Below are 19704 nucleotides of genomic sequence, written 5' to 3' on the forward strand. Positions count from 1 at the left end.
GAGGATGATTGCGTGTGCACTGCATCACCTGGGCTCTCTTGCTGGTTGGCTTCCTGTACACCTGCGTTCTCAGAGTAGGATCCCTACCCCAGCAGCATTACCATTACCTGGGAACTTCATGGTTAGTCCTGCAAATTTCAGGGCCCCACTCAAAAGCTAGTAAATCAGGAACTCTGGAGGTGGGGCCCAGCCGTCTGTATTTCAACAAGCCTTTCAGATGATTCTGATGTTAAAGTTAGAGAACCCCTGCCATAGGGTTTTGGCCAGTGGCCAGTACTGGCAGGAAATCTACAAACACACAGGGAGAGGAGTAAGCTTTTTTCATTCTATACTTGTTTCTTTCCCTGGGCCGAAATTTGGCAAAGGCTGCCTGCCTCCATAATTACAGAGCTCATCTCGTCTGGCGTTGCTGCCTGTTTGTAGCTCACTCTGTTCTCCAACACTGTCATTTCCTCCTCTTCCCTCTTCAAACTTGAGTGTGCTAATGGCTTTTGCTGCTGCTAGGCTTTAGGTCTGAATGTTCAGTGTCGTTTCTAGTAAACTCATCTGTGCATTGGTAAATTGTTTCTTCCTTAAATCACCTGACTGGCTTCTGTTTCCTACTGTGACCCCGGAGAATGCTGTCTGTAGATTTCTCCTTCCTAGCTTTCTGTACCCTGACCCATCCCACCAAAGCCCTGGACCAGACCTTGACAGGTAATAGAGTTGGAATAGACACCATTTACTTGAAGGTTTGGTTTCAAACAGAGGTAATGTTAAGATCAGAAAGGCCTTACAGGTTGTGGTATCAGGAAGACAGAGCCCTCCCTAGGGTTCCTGCAATGACCTGCACAGGCAACTTCTCACCTAGTACATACACACACGATTGTATACATATATTTGTATATGCATGATGTGTGTGCAGCGTGTAGTTGTGCATGCCAAAAGAAAAAATGAGCTCTTCTGGCAAAATGAGAAGTGAAACCCTGAAAATCTCCTGACAGCTGCTTCTGATGTCAGAATACATTTGTCAGAGAAACAATAGAATCTGGTTTGGAGAGCAATTCTGTTTGGGGGATGTGGGGGCAGAACAAGGGAGATTTAGCAAGAATGTGAACTAGATCATAAACCCAACTGAATGTTAATGCAGATGGTCTGCTTCCAAGTTCAGTGGTCTTGCCTAGTCAGCGTTGTTCTATTTGCGTCTTAGTCCATCCAGGCTGCTATAACAAAATACCACAGACTGGGGAGCTTATAAACAAGTGAAATTTATTTCTTACAGTTCCAGACGCTGGAAGTCTGAGATCAGGGTGCCGGCATGTCAGGTGAAGGCCTCCTTCTGGGTCACAAACTTGCTCTTGTATCCTCATGTGGTAGAAGGGGCAAGGGAGTTCTCTGGCCTCTCTTTTATAAGGGCACTAATTCCATTCGTGAGGGCGCCAACCTTACGACCTCATTATTTCCCAAAGGTTCCACTTCCTAATGCCATCACCTTGGACATTAGGTTTTCAACATATGATTTTTAAGGGGACACAAGTATTCAGTGTCTGTTTTGTTTTTAATCTCTTCTGTATGAAAGCCTCAGAGCCGGTTAAATGTAATAATAAACATTCACACAGAAGATTATTTTTCCCAAGGCAGGGTCATCAGTGAGTGGGAAAATGAACTTGGCACCACATGCAGAGAAAAGTCTTAAACATACTCATATTAACTATGCAGTCTGACTCGAGCTTAGGATCAAAATGAGAAAGTGCTGTAGTTACACAAACCAGGTCTTGTAAAGTATCTATAATAAAAGCAGACATGACTTTTTTTCCCCCTAAAAGCACCAGCAGTACTTGTCATGATAGAAACCCGTCTCCTAAGAATATGGTATGAATTGGCATGAACCTCATTTCACAGATGAGGAAACTAAAAGCAGGCAAGGGAAGTCCTAGTAGCAAATATTTAGCAGGAAATGAACAGAAAAAAAAATTACTATCTCAACATATCAAGGAATTATTATCTCTTATAGGTTTGTCTATATTTTTTCCTAACCAATCTGTATGTTTATGTTTTTGTTTTAATTTACCAGGGTCTTTATTTGAGTTTTACTCTGCAAATGTTTCTTATGACAATGCTCTTTTTAAAAAACATTTTTTATTGTGGTAAAAAACACATGATATGAAATGTGCCATCTTAACCATTTTAACTGTTTAGTTCAGTAATGCTAAGTATATTATCATTGTTGTGCAATCAATCTCCAGAACTATTTTATCTTACAAAAGTGGAACTCTATATCCAGTAAATACCTCTCCTCCTGTTTTTTTTAAGCACACATTGGATTTCTTCTCTTCATTCATATTTTATGTTCTTAAATAACCCACCCCAACTAATGTTGATTTTTAAATAAATATTTCTCTCTACTAAGATACATTTACTTTATAAATATTTTTTAAACTTGACCTCTGTGAGACACCATGTCTGCAACTGTAAGCAAAATAGATGCATTCCTTGTCATCATGGGGCAAAATCTGTGATGCAGTGATGATAAGAACATAAAAAATGGTAGTTACATTAACTGACATAACAGTATAAATAATAATGAAATCAATACCATTGAATCCCAGGATTTGTTTTCTCAAGAGATGCTATGAAATTGTGCCTCTTAAATCCTCAAACTTATAATTGAATATGTCAAGGACAGATTTTGCCCATCTATTTTGATAGTTCTCACCTGCTCTAGAGACCTGCCCACCCCCCACATGACTCCCCAGTCTGCGCAATGACTACCTGCCTTGGCGGTTCCACTTGCAAAGCTATTCACTTTAGCTTCTAACGAGGGCCCGCCGGGATGGAATTGCAGGCAGACATAATCTCTGCACCTGTATCTAATGGAGCTCAAGAATGACAACACAATCTTGAAACGACTTACCCGCTTTCTACCAAAGGCCTCTAGAGTTTCCCATATCACCATGGATAATTATTACCTTGCTTCTCCAGACTACACCTCATCTACCTATTAAACACACACACACACACACACACACACACACACACACACACAAAGGACAACAAAACCCAGCCTGGAGATGTGTAACAGCGTAAGATACTGGAGTGAGACAGGCTGCCGTGTAGCTCTTGCACTTACTGTGTGACAATGGGCAAGTTGTTTAACCTCAGTTTCCTAAACTAGACTTCCCCTAGTTCATAGATGTGAAGATCTTTGAATAATTCCTGGACCATTACCTAAGTCCCGTAAGCATTATATACGTATTTGCTACTGGAAGCTCCGTGGTTTGGTGAACTAGATAGTAATTTGTAACTGGTGCCCAACTATAATTCACCATATTCCCCAATTCCACTGCATGCCTACCTACACTCTGTTTAGATGCCTAAGTTTACAAAACTTTTCATTCCACCTAGATGACATAGCTCTGAGTAGAAAGAAAACACTTTTAGCCAGTAAAATACCCTTGGGACCAAAGAGTTCTAGGCAGAAAAGTCCAGATGCCCTCTTAAAGCCAGATCACTGTCACAGAATGGGCTTTGGAAGAATGACCTAGTTTCTAAGCTCACAATGTTTTCATATCTATTCTTCTGGTTATCCCTGGTACCTAGAAAGAAAGCTCTTATGCTTTGCCACTCTTACCACTTTCCATAGCTTTGTTCACTGCACGACTGCTGTTACCGGACAATTTCTCCTGGACAGAGGCATATCGTTCATGATTCTCATCTACTATGGATGGTCTCCAACATTTCTTCCAGTTAAAGTTCTTATAATTTTAGTAATTCTTTGTTTAGCAAAAGGCTGTCACAACACCTGTGACTTCCATATCTACATGTTAATAGCATTTCTGTCTTTGAATCTGAATGTAAAAGCTATATCCTCTAGAAAGCTTATGCGAAGTCTTCCCCCAACGTGTTTAAATTTGGTTGTTATGCTTTTCTATACCTAGTATTTGATGCCTCTTCATGGTTACATTGAACATATTTGCATTATTTGTTCTACTCTGTCTTCTCCATTAGACTCTATGCTTCACAGAGATGATCAAGTTTGCTGGTTTTATTTTATTTTATTTTATTTTATTTTATTTTATTTTATTTTATTTTTTGCTGAGGACAACTCTAACTTTGGTCATAGTTGCCAGAATCTAAAACATACCTTAATTTTTATAAAATGTTAGTGTTTTCAAGATTCTTCCATTTATTTTATTTTGATTTTTATTTCTACTTAATGTTCATAATCCTTATCTCTAGATCAATTATGTAAGACAATCCAGATTGTGGTTTATTTTTGAAGAAATATGAACTGAATTGAGGGAACTCTTACACAAAATTCCCCATAGAAGCTCCAGTGGTTTTGCTATTACACTATAATCCCCGTTAAACATCTGACTCTCCATCATGGGAAATTTGCTTTGGCAGAATTCAAACAGAATGAACATAAATCTGAATGAAATATGTTCATGGGACTCATTAGTCCAGCTCCCTTCCCTCACTTAAATATATAGTACCTGTTAATTCCTACTAGGTTCTTTCACAGTTTTAAAGGTATCTGTGGACTCTTATCTTAAACATTATGTGCCATCTTCAAAATTCTTTAAGGCTTATGCCCTAGATTTAAACAGAATGTTCTTACAAGGCAATAATTTCTACAAAGACGTGATTTAAAAAAAAAAAACATTTTACCCCCCTCTATTAACAACTTTCTAGAAAATTAGAAATAAGGAGATTATTATTATTGTTATTCCTGGTGAGTTAACTGCAACATTATATTTCATGAAATGATTCCTTTTCTTATTAAAAATAAAAACATCAACACTAGCAACAGCAATTAGCATTTACTGAGCCCTGACTAAATGTCTAGGATTTATTTGAGTTTTATATTTTTTATGTATGAATCTCACAATAATTCTATTAAGCATATATTAGTGTTACTATTCATACATGAAGAAGTAGGCTGCACACAAGTAGAATGCACTCAATATGAGTTGGTAAATGAAAGGAGATTTCAAAACCAGTTCCTTCTGGGTCCAGGGTTCATGTACTTTCAGTAAGAGCTGCCTGAAATGTGTAATCATTATTTAAAGCTAGAAAACAAACAAACTTTGTCTGAGTACTTTGTAAAACTTTACAAATCAGAAAAGCATAGTGATGTAATGTTAACCGAGAAAGGACAGACTCCATCTGAGCACAGAATTGGGACGAACCATCCAGATGTAGCTTCTATGGTATCTTTTTACAGAGTGGAAGAAGACAAAGACAGGGGTTTTATATAGTCTTTATGTAGTGCCCAATATAGTCTTATAACATGACATTTCATTCTATTTCTATTCTAAACTTAGAAGGATCAGAACATAGACAAATATAGCTGTTATGAGAAGAGAACAGATTCTCCCCTCATAAAAACTGATGTGTTAAGATGAATAATAGGTGAAAAAAAAGCAGACTTCTTACTTATAATGAGATCAGATAACAACCAAGAATAAGTTAAGTATTTTGCTAAATGAAAAAGAAAAAAAAGGAAAGAAGTTAAGAAATAATGGATAACAAAATGTTTAGTTATATACTTAAAGTTAAAATTCTTAATAGAATATTATTGAGTTTATTGAGTAGTAATGGTTAGGAATCCATTCAGCTGTAGGTAGCAGAAAAACCAACCACAAATAGCTTGAAGCAGTTGTTCTAAAACATGGCTGATTTTAGAATTACCCAGACAGCATTTAAAATGAGTGAATATTGGCTCCACTTCTTTCTGTTTCTGGTGAAACTGGTCTCTTCCTGTGTAAGTATTTTTTTTTAATTCTCTTAGTCATTCTATTGTCAGTCTATGTATCAGTTATCTGTTGGTGCATAATGAATTGTCCCAAAACTTAGCAACTTCAAACAATAAATATTGCTATCTTACATGTTTAGGTCATGAATCTTGGTACAGTCGAGCTGGGTACCTGCGGCTTAGGCTCTGTCCCAAGACTAATCAAGGTATCAGTTGGGACTACAGTTGTGTCCAGCTTCAGCTGAGGGAGGATCTGCTTCTTAACCCTCTCACACTGATGAGTCTTTTGGGGTGATAGTGGGGTCTGGAGCCAACAGCCAAGAAAGAATTCTTGAAGATGACTTTTGTTCCAAAAGGTGATTTTATTGGGGCGCCTGGGTGGCTCAGTCAGTTAAGCATCCGACTTTGGCTCAGGTCATGATCTCACAGTTTGTGAGTTCGGGCCCCGTGTTGGGCTCTGTGCTGACAGCTCGGAGCCTGGAGCCTGCTTCAGATTCTGTGTCTCCCTCTGTCTCTGACCCTCCACCCGTTCATGCTCTGTCTCTCCCTGTCTCAAAAATAAATAAATGTTAAAAAAATTTTTAAAAAAAAGTTAAAAAAAAACACAAAAGGTGATTTTATTAAAGCACAGGGACAGGACCTGTGGGCTGAAAGAGCCCCCTTGGGACCATGAGGAGAGACTGGTTATATACTATGGGGTTGGGGGAAGTAAAGTCCAGATGAAGTTTCCAAAGAGATTTTCATATGCTAACGAAGACTCTCAGGATCCCATAGGCCTAGCTATTGTCAAGCTAAGGTTGTTTTTCCCTCTAGCAAAGCATTAACGTTAAGACAGTGGGAGGTCATGGAGAAACGTTTTACTCTGCCAGCCTCAAGTATTTGTCAACGGGCTGCAGGTTATAAGGAAATTTAATTTTACCTGCCATTTCCTTTTTGCCTTTGTTCCCAGAAACTATGGAGAGAAGGGTTGGGGCTCCAGGAAACTGAGTCTACAGGTTTCTGGAGATTGGACTATTGATGATTGCCTTTTTCTTGTACTTTACTAAGATATATGTAAACTGATGGAGACTCAAGTCCTGCAGGACTGTGATCACCATCAGTTAACCATTTGTTTTTCCCCTTTCCTTTGTTCTTGGGTAGCCAGGAGTGCCCCGGGAATGTCGCACGTATCCCACCTGGGGGTGGTGGGTGTCTGCCACCTTGTCAGCTTGCCTTATGCTCCCTCATTAACATGGTTGTTGGGTAGCCTCAATCCCTGAGTCCCTGTGGGTTTTTGCAGAGACACCAATGTTTTTGCCATGTGAGCCTCTCCAAAGAACAGCTCCCAGTATGACACCTTAAAATAGGTGATCCAGAGAGCAACAAAGAGTACCCCATATGAAAGCCATGGTCATGTGTAACCTAATCTTGGAAGTGACATCCCTTCACTTTTAACATACTCTGTTCTTGAGAAGCAAGCCACTAGGTCTAAGTCACTCCCAAGGGGAGAGATTACAAAAAGATTGGCATACCAGAGAGTGAAGACCATTGAGGGACATCTTAGAGATAGCCTAAGGCAGCCAGGAATCAGAATTGGCTTAAATAAAGAGAGCTTTTTCTTTCTCACATAACAAGAAGCCAGAGAGAGGCTCAGTAGCTGAAAATGTTCTGGGCTGCCAAGAAAGCAGAATGCCAGTCATCTCCTGGCATTTGACAGGGACAAGGGGAGAGAGGAAGAAGGAGGTCTATGCCAGACATGCCTCTCCTTTTTATTAGGGAAGCTAATATCTTCTTGTGTCTTCCTGGAAGACATTTGTTTGTGTCACTTGGGCTCCCGTAAATAGAGGTGGAAGTGAGTGGTGGATGTTTACCCTCAACCTTGATATAGGAGCAGCAAGGGAGCCTGGGGTTGTGAACAGCTTTTGAGTGCCCATCAGTAGTGCGTGCACACAGTGCATACATTTCTTTGTATGTTCCTCTTCACTGTATCTTAATTTCAGTTTGTAAACTGAAGTGCGAATTAGTGCTAGTACAATAAATGTACTAAAGTCCATTATTTCCCGTAGCTTCAAACATATCACAATATACTCTTGAACCGGAAAGTAGCAAAACACCTTCAAGCAGCTCAAAGAGCTCTAATCAAGTTCGTGCGCCTAAATTTACAGGAAATGCCTCAGACCTTCATTTTCAGTTTCATTTATGAGTTTTTAATTCACAGTGCTAACAGAATTAATGATTAACTCATTCCACAGCTTGAAAAATAGGTTTGCCTCAGTTTTTGCCTAAAGGGTAAACTCAATATTTTAGCATTTTATAAAAGGGCTTTCCTAATCTGGTCACAACCTTTGTTCATTGTCTTACTCCTCACTGCTTCTTCCACACTCTCTTGTCTCCAGCAACTCATGTGTTCGGAGAATAACATCTTCTTGACCTTGCTGCTCTCTCTCTGCCTGCAGTGTCCTTCCTGACTCATCTTTCAAGGTCTACATCACATCAAACAATCTCAGATGCCTACAGGGACAGAGAAACAATGCAAATGAGAAGAATGTGCTGGTGGATGCATATTAAACACATAGAAATAACTCTTGCAACAAGAGATATGCTCCATCCCATTTTTTTCTTAACATTTTCTCTCTTCTTGGTTGTTCTTTTAGACAAAAGAATTTTGATGGAAATGTAATGATCAGCCTAGGCTCATCACTGCTGTGTGGGATATGGCTACAGTATTGTCGTATCTTCTATTTCCTTTAAGTTTTTTTTTTTTGGGGGGGGTAGTAATTAGAAATCCATAGTTCTGTGGAGTATTTTGTCTTGTTTTTGGTGTGTTTGTTTGTTTCTTTTTTGTTTGTTTGTTTTTAGAGAGAGATTGGGAGCACGGAAGAGCGGGAGAGGAGCAGAGATTGAGAGAGAGAGAATCTAAAGCGGGCTCCACACTCAGCACAGAGCCTGATGTGGGGCTCAATCTCACAACGCTGGGACAGTGACCTGAGTGGAAATCAAGAGTCAGATGTTCAACTGACTGAGCCAGCCAGGTGCCCCAGAAATCCATAGTTTAATATGAAGCATCCCATTTTAAAATCCAGGTATATGAATATACATATTTATCATTTAATTAATTTAATGGAGAAAGAGAACATTCTACATGCTGCATTAAATACATCTGTAGTCTGGAGTCAGCCTGCTGACTGCTAGTTTGCAAGCCTATATCAAAATAATTTCTTTTTTGGAGTCTTTCCTAAATGTCCAAGCTAGTTTCTTCCCCCACTGTGCTCCAGAAGTAGCAGGCTGACCTCCAAAATAACACTTTGTATATTCTACACCTGTGGTGTGTATGTAAGTCTTTACCAGGACTGTGATATTGGAGAGCTGAGTCTGCACATTTTGACCGAATTCCCAGCATAGCACATGGAGTTCATCTTATAGTTGATACCTTGTAAGTGCCTGATGCAGTAATACATCTTGAATGAATAAAGGAATCCAATGAAGAAATGGAGTTGATATGGAGTTGATGTGGAGAGCACATGATCTAGTTAGAGAACAAATAGGCTTTGATTTAGCAATGAAATACTTGCAGGAGAAATTTCCTGGATGGACTCCTTGGATAGAAGCATTGGATAGTGGCCCAAGATTCATGCATTTCACACATATGTGTTGAGAGCCCATGATTCATCAAGTTCTCTTCTTATTCATGGGAATTCAGAAAACAACAACACAGAAAAAAAAAATCTTAGTAAGAAAGGAAAGATAAGAAAAGCAAAAAATAAAGCAAGTCATGTTTTCAATTGTTATCATGTATTTTGGGTGGGGTGTAAAATGAAACCAGGATGGAGGGATATGCTAGCAAGAACCTGATGAATGAGATTGGGTTGTGTACAGATTGAAATAGGCTAGTCATGTTAGCTCTCTGTGAGAAGGGGAACATTTGAGTGAAAACCTTAAGGAAATAAGGGAGCCATGCAAGTGGATATCTGGAAGAAAAGTGATCCAGCAGATGGAACATCAAGTTCAAACCCTGAGGCAAGAGTATACCTATTCAAAGAAAGAAAGCTGGTGAAGGGAGGAGAGAAGAGAGTAGAGATAGGGAGGAAGCCAGATTAGACACATAATAGGAGGCTAAGAGTAAAGATCTCTTAGGACATTTATAAGCATTTTGTAACAACTTTAACTTAAAAAAATTTTTTTAAATTTCTTTATCTTTAAAGAGAGAAAGAGAGAGAGACTAAGCACAAGTGGAGGAGGGGCAGAGGGAGACACAGAATCCAAAGCGGGCTCCAGGCTCTGAGCTGTCAGCACAGAGCCTGATACAGGTCTCGAACTCACAAACTGAGATCACAACCTGAGCTGAAGTAGGATGCTTAACTAACTGCACCACCCAGGCACCCTGTGACAACTTTGACTTTTACTCCAAGGTAGATGGAAGCCATTGGAAGAGCAGAAGAGTGACACGATTTGACATATTTTCATGAGATCCTTCTAGTGATTCTGTTGAGATTGGACTGGATGGGAATAAAAGAGGAGAAGGATGACTACTGAGACAGTGATTGAGGTAATGCAGGCAAACATGCAGTTCAAACCAGTGCTGTGGTCACAGAGGTAAAGAGGCTGATAGACAACTTGGTTTCATACCTCCTTAGGTTATTCACGTAACACCACACTCACTGCAGAACAATTGGGTCACAAGGTGACATATCAGCTGAGTCCAAGAATATCTTCTCTGGGATCTTTCTAATTTCAGCACAGCCAAAATGAGAATGAAATTGCCTAATCACCATTTATTCCCAACATTTAGGACAATGTCTACCACATATACATTAGATGGATGGGTGGATGGATGGATGCATAATCTGATTGACTCAGAATTTAAGCATTATTCATATTGCTATTTCTCACCATTCAGTGCAATTTGTATTCTTGGAAGCATGAATTGAGAACAGCCACAAGTGCTGATTGTGGCAAATGTGCTGCTGTAAAGCTGGGCTACAAAGACAGCCATTTTGTCCTGTCTGGTGATAAATAGGCATAGTTTGAGTAATGGCAATTAGAGCCAGAATTCAACTGGTGAGTCACTGTGAACACTACTTGAGTGAACTGACGGATTGTGATCATGACTATTCCTCATTTGGAAGCCTGGGGACTTAATGCTTTTGTTTGCCTGTGTTTTCTCCCTGGCACAGTCTGTGAGCCTGGAATGAAAAGATGATTATCTTTAACCAACATCTCATATTCTTTGATTTTCATCAAGCTTTTCACATTTTCATATCAAGAAAATTGAAAATGATTTTTATATAAGACTGACTCAATGACGCTTTTGCAACAAATTGTCTTTTAAAATATAATATGCAGACCTTTTTTCAAAAAGTAAGTCTTGTAATAACTTCATAAAGCAAGAATGTATTAGTTCTTCATCTTCCAAAAAATAAATTGAAGCCACTGTCCCTATTTTGATTAAAATAATTTTATACACACTTAGATACATAAAATGCTTTATGAAGGGGCTAACACAAGATTCCACTATAAATCTTAAAACTTTGAAAATTCTGTCACTATTGGATCATCCAACTGAAGAACAATGTCTTTTTTTAGGTATCCCTCGTAAATTTTTTCTCTTAATTTTTCTATAAACAGTTTGGTGTGTTTTGCTATCGAGCAACTTAAATGTATATTTTTTTAGGTCTTGCGGTCATTATTTAAAGTAGGCTGATAAACAACAAAGGCAGTTGATGTCAATAAAACTTAGAAGAATAAATATAAGAACAAAGGGCGAAGAAAATGTGCATCTGCTGAAAGGAAAGATACTGTTGAATACTGATTAGGAAAGTGGTCTGGGAGTTGTTGGAGAAAACCTCTAAAGCATGCAGCTTAATGTACAGCCGCAGTGAAAGGGCAGGGAGAATGCTAGATCATATGGCTGGGGAAAGACAATATAAATCAGATTTGGCATCATTAATCTAAGTTCAAGTGCTAATGTCACCTAAAGAATTGTTCCCTACTTTGCTCCTGGTCAAGAAAGGTGCAGAACAATGCATTTGCTGCTGAAATGGTGTAGTAATGAGGCAGCTACAGGAATTTAGTGGTCTGTGGTTGGCAAGTAGGAGAAAAAAAAAAGAAGATTCACAACGCTGCTGGTAAGTGCACGCTAAGATGGGTGTCACTGCTCTTTCTCTTCAGATGAGCCATTGAGAGTGAAATAAACAAGAGATAGCATCGAGTTCATATTAAACTAAACCCCAAGCCACTTCAGCCAGACTTGATGGAGACTTCCACATTCCCCAAAACCCTCAGATTTCTACCCTTTCGGTTTGTCTAATCTTTCCCCGGAGGATACTTTGCTGCCTCACTTGAGGAGTAGTTCTCTTTATTTGGTTTTCTTCCTTTCTTCTTTTATTTAACTGCCTCTTCTCTTATTGGTATGTTATGAGAACTAAAGAGGATACTAAAAATTTTTTAAATTAATACAATCCTTGGTACATATTAAATGCTCAATTATATGCATTATTATTCAAACGACTACCCATTCTTACCTTTTCTTTATCTCATTGCAGTCCTTTTTACTCTGGCCATTCTTCCCGTGTATTGTATTGTAGAAACGTACATTTCAGAGCTGAAAGCCTCTATTGGTAATGTGTTTTACAGGTGTAAAAAAATGGAGTCTCAAGGGAAAACATGATGAGCAGCAAATCTCAGAGTTGGTGCTTCTATGAAGACTTCTCTCCCATTTTCCATCCAACTCGAATCCTTAGTTTAGGGTTTCCTTACAGGGCATAAAAACACTAGATTCTCTCAATTCTGTCTTTAAAGTATTTTTTCCTGTATATCACTCCCTCCATTACCATCCTGCCACCATATCAACATCATGCTTGGATCATTGCAGTATCTCCCTAGCTCATTTCTTGGCTCCTCTCTCTCTTCGAATCCATTTACTCATCATGAAAGGTCACACTTCTAGAGCCATGACACTTCTGCTGTCACTTTAATCTTCCATGAATGCTCAAACCGAAATTCATATAAATACAAACTCCTTTGCCTCATTCTGAATACTCCTCATCCACTGCCTCTCTTCTTGCCACCGCTCTTCTCCAACACACCTCTCAATGCCAGATGGCCCACTGTTCTCAATATATAATAAATAAGCTACAGTTGTGCCCATTTATATGCATTTGCTTAAATGTTCCCACTACAAAAGTATGTTATAGCATACCACACTATGTTATATATATTATTCTATTTCTTCCTTGCCTAAATTTTATGTATCCTCAATCCAAGGTAATGTGAAATTGAAAAACTGAAAGGGCCAGAAAACCCCAGAAAGTTGTTATGTGTCCATATATACAAGCATATGTATGCTTGTAAACAAGCATACTGGTATTTTTTCCTCTGAATTATTATTCCAAATGTAATATCCTTCACCATCTTGTAAGGAAAAACTTCATGTGAGGATAGGTTCAAAACAAAACAATAATCAAAACAATTCTTATGTCTGAAATTACCCTACTTGCAGGATCAGTTCTTTGATATTAAAAAAAATGGATTCATTTAACTTGATAAATAAGAGGTTATTAATACCTGATATCCTCTCTTTGCTTGCAAATTGATTTTTTAATGAATTGGTGGAAACTTTGTTTGAATTTTTCTGGTACCATTACCCTTTTCACCTTTGCAAATCTGAGTTGACAGTGCTATAGAATGCTGCAGACAGCAGGATGCATAGTAAAAGATACAGCCATTGGACTGGTTGTCTTATCCACACAGAGCCATCAACAGGCTATCAACAGGCCCCCATAGATTTCCTCTTCCGGACACTTTTGGCACATAAGCTCTTCCTAGTGTCTTTATGATTATGTTTATGGTTTTTAGATATTATGCAAAATATCACAGTACTAGATATAGTCGTAGAGGATGCATTAGATATCAGTGCACTTAACACATGTAGGCAAATTTAAAATGATCTGTAAAACATTGGAGTGCGTGGGTGCCTCAGTCAGTTAAGCGATGGCCTCTTGATTTCAGCTCAGGTCATGATCTCACAGTTCATGGCAATGAGCCCTGCATTGGGCTCTGTGCTAACTGCATGAAGCCTGCTTGGGATTCTCTCTCTCCCTCTCTTTCTGCCCTTCTCGCACATGTACGATCTCTCTCGAAATAAATAACCTTTAAAAAATAAATAAAATATTGATAGTATACTGAAGGGCAAGGGGGCAGTTAGGTGAGGCATACCACGAGGACTCAGGTGCTTCTGCTGCCAATGGACAGTGAGCTGTTTGTGCACGGGTGGCTTAGTGTGGCTCTCCAACTGTAGCTGTGTCAGCCTGTTATGATGCTCTCTCTTACATCCTGGCTGCTGGAATCCTCAATACTAAAGTGAAATATTCAAGGCTCTCCAGCACAGATAATGGCCACATTGACCTTCAGTTTAAGAAAAGCCCTCCTGGGGTGTCTGGTGGCTCAGTCAGTTAGTTAGGCGACCGACTTCGGCTCAGGTCATGATCTCACAGTCCATGGGTTCTATCCCTGTGTTGGGCTCTGTGCTGACAGCTCAGAGCCTGCAGCCTGCTTCGGATTCTCTGTCTCCCTCTCTCTCTGCCCCTCCCCTGCTGGCGCTCTCTCTCTCTCTCTTTCTCTCTCTCTCTCTCAAAAATAAATAAACATTAAAAAAATTAAAAAAGAAAAAAAAAGCCCTCCTAAGATCCCATATAAGGTCATTATGCTTGCTACAGCCCTGGTTTGGATTGGTGCCTTTCTCATTGCCATAGGCTCCCTTCTGCTGGTGGGCTATATCAGCGAAGGAGTGGGGAGTGGGGGGAGGGAAAACAGGCTTGTCCAGTCCTGATCCTTGGCACCCTGGTGCTCCTGCCAGAATTTTACCACCTGCGCATGGCCTACTATGCATCCAAAGGCTACCAGGGTTACCCCTACGATGACATTCCAGATTTTGATGAGTAGCACCCATCCTCAACCCTGAGGGGATGAGTCACAGATGGGACTGAGCCCAGCTTTAAGATATTGAGTAGAAACTGTGACTAAGGGCTAAGGAGTTCTGCACTTTGCAGATGACAAATGAAAAATGGCCAGATTTTATGGGTCCATCCCCAAGATGTCAGCTGAGCTTACAATAACAAATTAACTGATTAGGACACGCTCTAGTTTTCATCTTCTGGCCCTGGCAAAAGCTGACAAGTGTTTCCACATGTATAGGTATCTTGCAAGAGTAGCAACATTCATGGTGTGGGAAAGCAGGAGGTTATTCTGTTGTGGAAAGTGTCATTGCTACCTTCCTCTTTGGAGTTGAGCATTTCTTTTAAATAGTCCTCATTGTCAATTTGTTCTGGCGGGAAATGGAAGAATTTAGTATGTCAAATTGCATATCATTAGTAATTCATTTTGAAAACATTTGAGTCTCTTACCCGTGTACGCATCTCTAACTTTGTATTCTAGTGGAACACCTTGGCAAAAACAAGTGTTGGTGTGGGTGTATCTGTTAATATTTTTTACTTGCTTCCTTACTAACAGTAGCCAGGACTTTTTTTAACCTCAGAGCAAGTTTCCAAAAGGTAAACACTGTCTCTGTTCACCAGTCCTTGGTCAGCTTGATTTGGTCCACCAGTAAACTGGCCAGCATACAATTTGGGTCATTCTGTTCTTTGTCATTCATGATGTTCTGTATATCATGCCTTTAAGGGCTGGACTTTTGGCTGTTTTCTGAGGGGAAAAAAATGTAGATAAGTGGTTATTATTTACCGATTACAAGCCTGTTGCTAGCACCTTGTATTATGATGTCATCTGCTGAAGACCACAAAACTCGGCCTAGATCCCTAGAGGACTAGACCCTTAGTTTGATTCTGTTTTCTAGCTTGCAAAAAGTGACATATTCAAAAGAAATTAAAATGCCGAAATCTAAAAAATACAAATAGTAATAACAAAACATTGATAATATTAAAGTCATTACTGTCTTCCTCCTAGGCAAAGACAGAGACTGTTTCACTTCACCTGAAAGCAAATTTTAAAGGTGTAATTTTTTAAGCTGATAAAATCCTCAGGTTTTATAAAGTGTACCCTGGGATAGTGTGCTAACATAGCAGATTATTCAGTCTTCGAATTTGAACTAGAACTTATTCCTGAAGTTCACTGCACAGGGTAGTCTGTTTCTCAGTTTTTCCTTGCCAAGTGACACGACCTTGAATTGTTCCCAGCTCCAGGTTTGCAAATAAAAAGCACTAGCTGATACCCAATGAACTCTGCAGTGGTAGACTATAAGATAGCTTTTTGAAAATTCAAAGGGTGGTTCTTAACATTTTATCTGACATTAAAGGAGGCATGCCACAATCTGAAATAGACCTTTTGGTCTTTAAACAGTAGCTATGAAAAAAGATATACACATCATCCCTACCAACTTAGCAAAATGTGTTTCTGTTTTGATATATGGTGGTCCTTTCTGCGGTTGTATTTCACATGGACTGTAGCAATATCACCAGGATATTTTTTTAATGTGTTCATTAATTTTCTTTATAACTAATGCTGTTTCTGGGCTCATATTTTGAATTTAAGGTAGAATACTAAAGAAATTTATTTTTCTTATAATGTAACTTCAAATGCATTTGTACATAGCCTGGAGTTGGAATGACAAATTACAAGTCAGAATTACAAATTGCAAACTAGGAGGACAATATTAAACATTTATTTAAATATATGAGATATAAAGAATGCTGTTAGTTTGAGGTGTGTTTTTTTTCTGAATTAAATTAAGTAAATTCTATCCATGTCCTATTTTTAATTTTTTTTCAATGTTTATTTATTTTTGACATAGAGAGAGAGAGAGAGCAGGGGAGAGGCAGAGAGAGAGGGAGACACAGCATCCAAGGCAGGGTCCAGGTTCTGAGCTGTCAGCACAGAGCCCGATGCAGGGCTTGAACCCATGAACTGTGAGATCATGACCTGAGCCAAAGTTGGAAACTAAACCAAATGAGCCACCCAGGTGCCCCATCCATGTCTTATTTTATTCAGGAATTAGAGCCATCACTAACAGAGCATCATAGAGTCTGATATCCTGGATCAAATGCAGGCTCAGTAATTTTGTAGCTATGTTACCTTGTATGAATTAAATATTTTATCTCAGCCTCAGCTACTTCTTCAAGATAATGTGCGAAATGTAAGTATCTGCCACCTTGATTAATTGTGTACTGCATATAATAGGTTTTCAATACTATGATTGTTTTATTGTTGTTTTTATTTCTATTGCATACAATTTCATCCTATGTTACCCTTCATGTGTCCTTTGTTCCTACCCATTTTCTTATAATTCTGCATGTTTTATTTGTCACCCCCCACCTATCTGTTTAACTCCTTAAATGTAGAGTATAAATTATATTCCTAATTTTGTATGCCTTTCTTGCAATATCTTGGTTATGACAGTCAATGATAATTTATTAAATTCAACTTTAGCCATTGAAATTTAGATTTGGATCATGACCTGATTCAATTGTTAACTTGTAAAGGATTGGTAGTTTTAGCACATTTCCCTCTCTTCTTTGGAGAATACTGAACATTTTCCCTGGTCGTAAGGGTGGAATTTGAACTGGGCTGGACCTGTTATATAAAATCTTCCTTAGCTATAGATTCTGTCAGGAATTTAGGCAAACAAGATCAGTTAGAGATTTTCCAAATTTTCTCATGGACTTAGCAAAAAATATTTTTCTTCCTGGGATGCCTGGGTGGCTCAGTGGGTTGAATGTCTAACTCTTGATTTTGGCTCAGGTGATGATTTCACCATTCATGGGATTAAGCCCTGCTTTGGGCTCTGTGCTGACAGCACGGAGCCTTCTTGGGATTCTCTCTCTCATTCTCTCTCTGCCCCTCCCCTACTCATGTGTGCACTCCCTCTTTCTCTCCCTCAAAATAAATATTTAAAAATTTTTTTTTCTTCCCTTATCTGTAAAATATGAAGAATAATATACCTCTTCATAAAATTCTTTTGATTACTACATGAATATTAAACAACCTAAAAATGACTTGGCATAAAGTAAGTTCTCAGTAAATGTAGCTGATCACCAGCTATCATTATTATTACCATTATTGGTATCACTTTGTTCCAGGATTGCCAAGAGAATAGGTTCTGCATCGGTAGCTTCAGAGACCACCTTGCTCATCACACAGGGAATGACTGAACAAAAAAGTAAAGCCAAGCAGAAGAAATTCTTAGGGATGAAGAAGGAGAAAGTGGCCAAAGCTTACTAAGTGAGTCCATATATCCAACCATACCTGACTGCCAGGATACTCTACTGGAATTCTGAAATAAATGAGCCAATAAGTTTCCTTTAAAAAAATAATATGAGCTTTGGATTTTCTCACTGTCATCAAAAGAATATTAAATGATATTTTCACTAAGCCATGTAGCCATCAAATGAGCAATTTTCCAGCAAATTTGATTAATTTGAAAGACAAACTTGATATTCAAGACTGGATCTCTCTCTCTCTCTCTCTCTGTCTCTGTCTGTCTGTCTGTCTCTCTCTCTCACACACACACATGCATACAGGTAAGATTTCTTTTGCCTGAATTATCCACATAATTTATTCAGTTAAATACTTGACTCGATCTGCATAGCCATAATGAATTAATAATGGAAGTGATGCTGAGATAGAAGAAACTTTAAGATCATTACTATTGTTCCACCTAATTAAGAGACCCTGAATGACCAATGAAGGTCTGCAGTTAGTATCATCATGATTTGATATTCTGGATATTCACATTCAGTGTAAACAAAGGAAATGTAAGCTCCTTAAAAACAAAAACAAAATATGGGACTTAGAAAGATAAAGAATTACTATCCTGGGGTGCCTGGCTGGTTCAGTCAGTAGAGAATGAGACTCTTGATCTCAGGGTCGTAGGATCCTGAACTCAAGCCCCACATTGATCATGAAGTCTACTGAAAAAAAAAAATTACAAGCCTTAAGCATGGCTTAAGATCTAAGCATGTGGAGCACTCTCAACAATAGCTAAGTTATGGAAAGAGCCTAAATGTCCATCAACCGATGAATGGATAAAGAAATTGTGGTTTATATACACAATGGAATACTATGTGGCAATGAGAAAGAATGAAATATGACCTTTTGTAGCAACATGGGTGGAATTGGCGAGTGTTATGCTAAGTGAAATAAGTCATACAGAGAAGGACAGATTCCATATGTTTTCACTCCTATGTGGATCCTGAGAAACTTAACAGAAGACCATGGGGGAGGGTAAGAAAAAAAAAATGGTTACAGAGGGAGGGAACCAAAACATAAAAGACTCCTAAAAACTGAGAACAAACTGAGGGTTTATGGGCGGTGGGAGGGAGGGGTGGGTGGGTGATGGATATTGAGGGCACCTTTTGGGATGAGCACTGGGTGTTGTATGGAAACCAATTTGACAATAAATTTCATTAAAAAAAATCTAAGCATGAGGAAGTAAGTGGTCTTGGGGCATAAAATGGAGATTTGTGTCTTCTGCATTGTGCATAACTTGGATCATTAAACAACTAAAAATAAACCTTCATTTTTCCTTTGGTTACTTGGAAACTTCATAATAAAATAAGCTCAAGTAAGCTATATTTCAGAAGCTTACTAAGTGAACAATTTTCTTAATTTCTACATGATTGTTACTGTATTTTATTTTATTATTATTTTTTAAATGTTTATTTTCAGAGACAGCATAAGCAGGAGAGGGGCAAAGAGAGGGAGACAGAATATCCCAAGCAGGCTCTGCACTGATGGTCAGAGCTCTGCAGAGCCTGACACAGGGCTCAATCCCACAAGCCATGAGATGGTAACCTGAGCAAAATCAAGAGTCAGACACTTAACCGACTGAGCCACCCAGGTGTCCATGAATGTCACTATATTTTAATTTGAATTTATGTTAGATTTATGGCCAATCAGAGTAAAAATAGGTGATTTGCCATTAGTTAATTTTCATGTTACAATTCCCATGTTTTTGATTAGCATTCATAAACCTTATGAAT

General features: G+C 38.7%; 1 protein-coding gene across 1 annotated transcript; it reads left to right on the plus strand.

The window, feature by feature from the left end:
* Positions 1 to 617: 617 nt before the first annotated feature.
* Positions 618 to 14708, plus strand: LOC109254522 (transmembrane protein 230-like). Its single transcript, XM_053896714.1, is given in 5 exon segments — positions 618 to 696; positions 12259 to 12333; positions 14013 to 14146; positions 14400 to 14498; positions 14501 to 14708. Coding segments are annotated over 5 exon segments (543 nt in total). The 3' UTR covers positions 14657 to 14708.
* Positions 14709 to 19704: the final 4996 nt, after the last annotated feature.

The sequence above is a fragment of the Panthera pardus genome, unplaced genomic scaffold (genome assembly GCF_024362965.1).
Source record: "Panthera pardus isolate Hobbes unplaced genomic scaffold, ASM2436296v1 HiC_scaffold_8, whole genome shotgun sequence".
Lineage (NCBI taxonomy): Eukaryota > Metazoa > Chordata > Mammalia > Carnivora > Felidae > Panthera > Panthera pardus.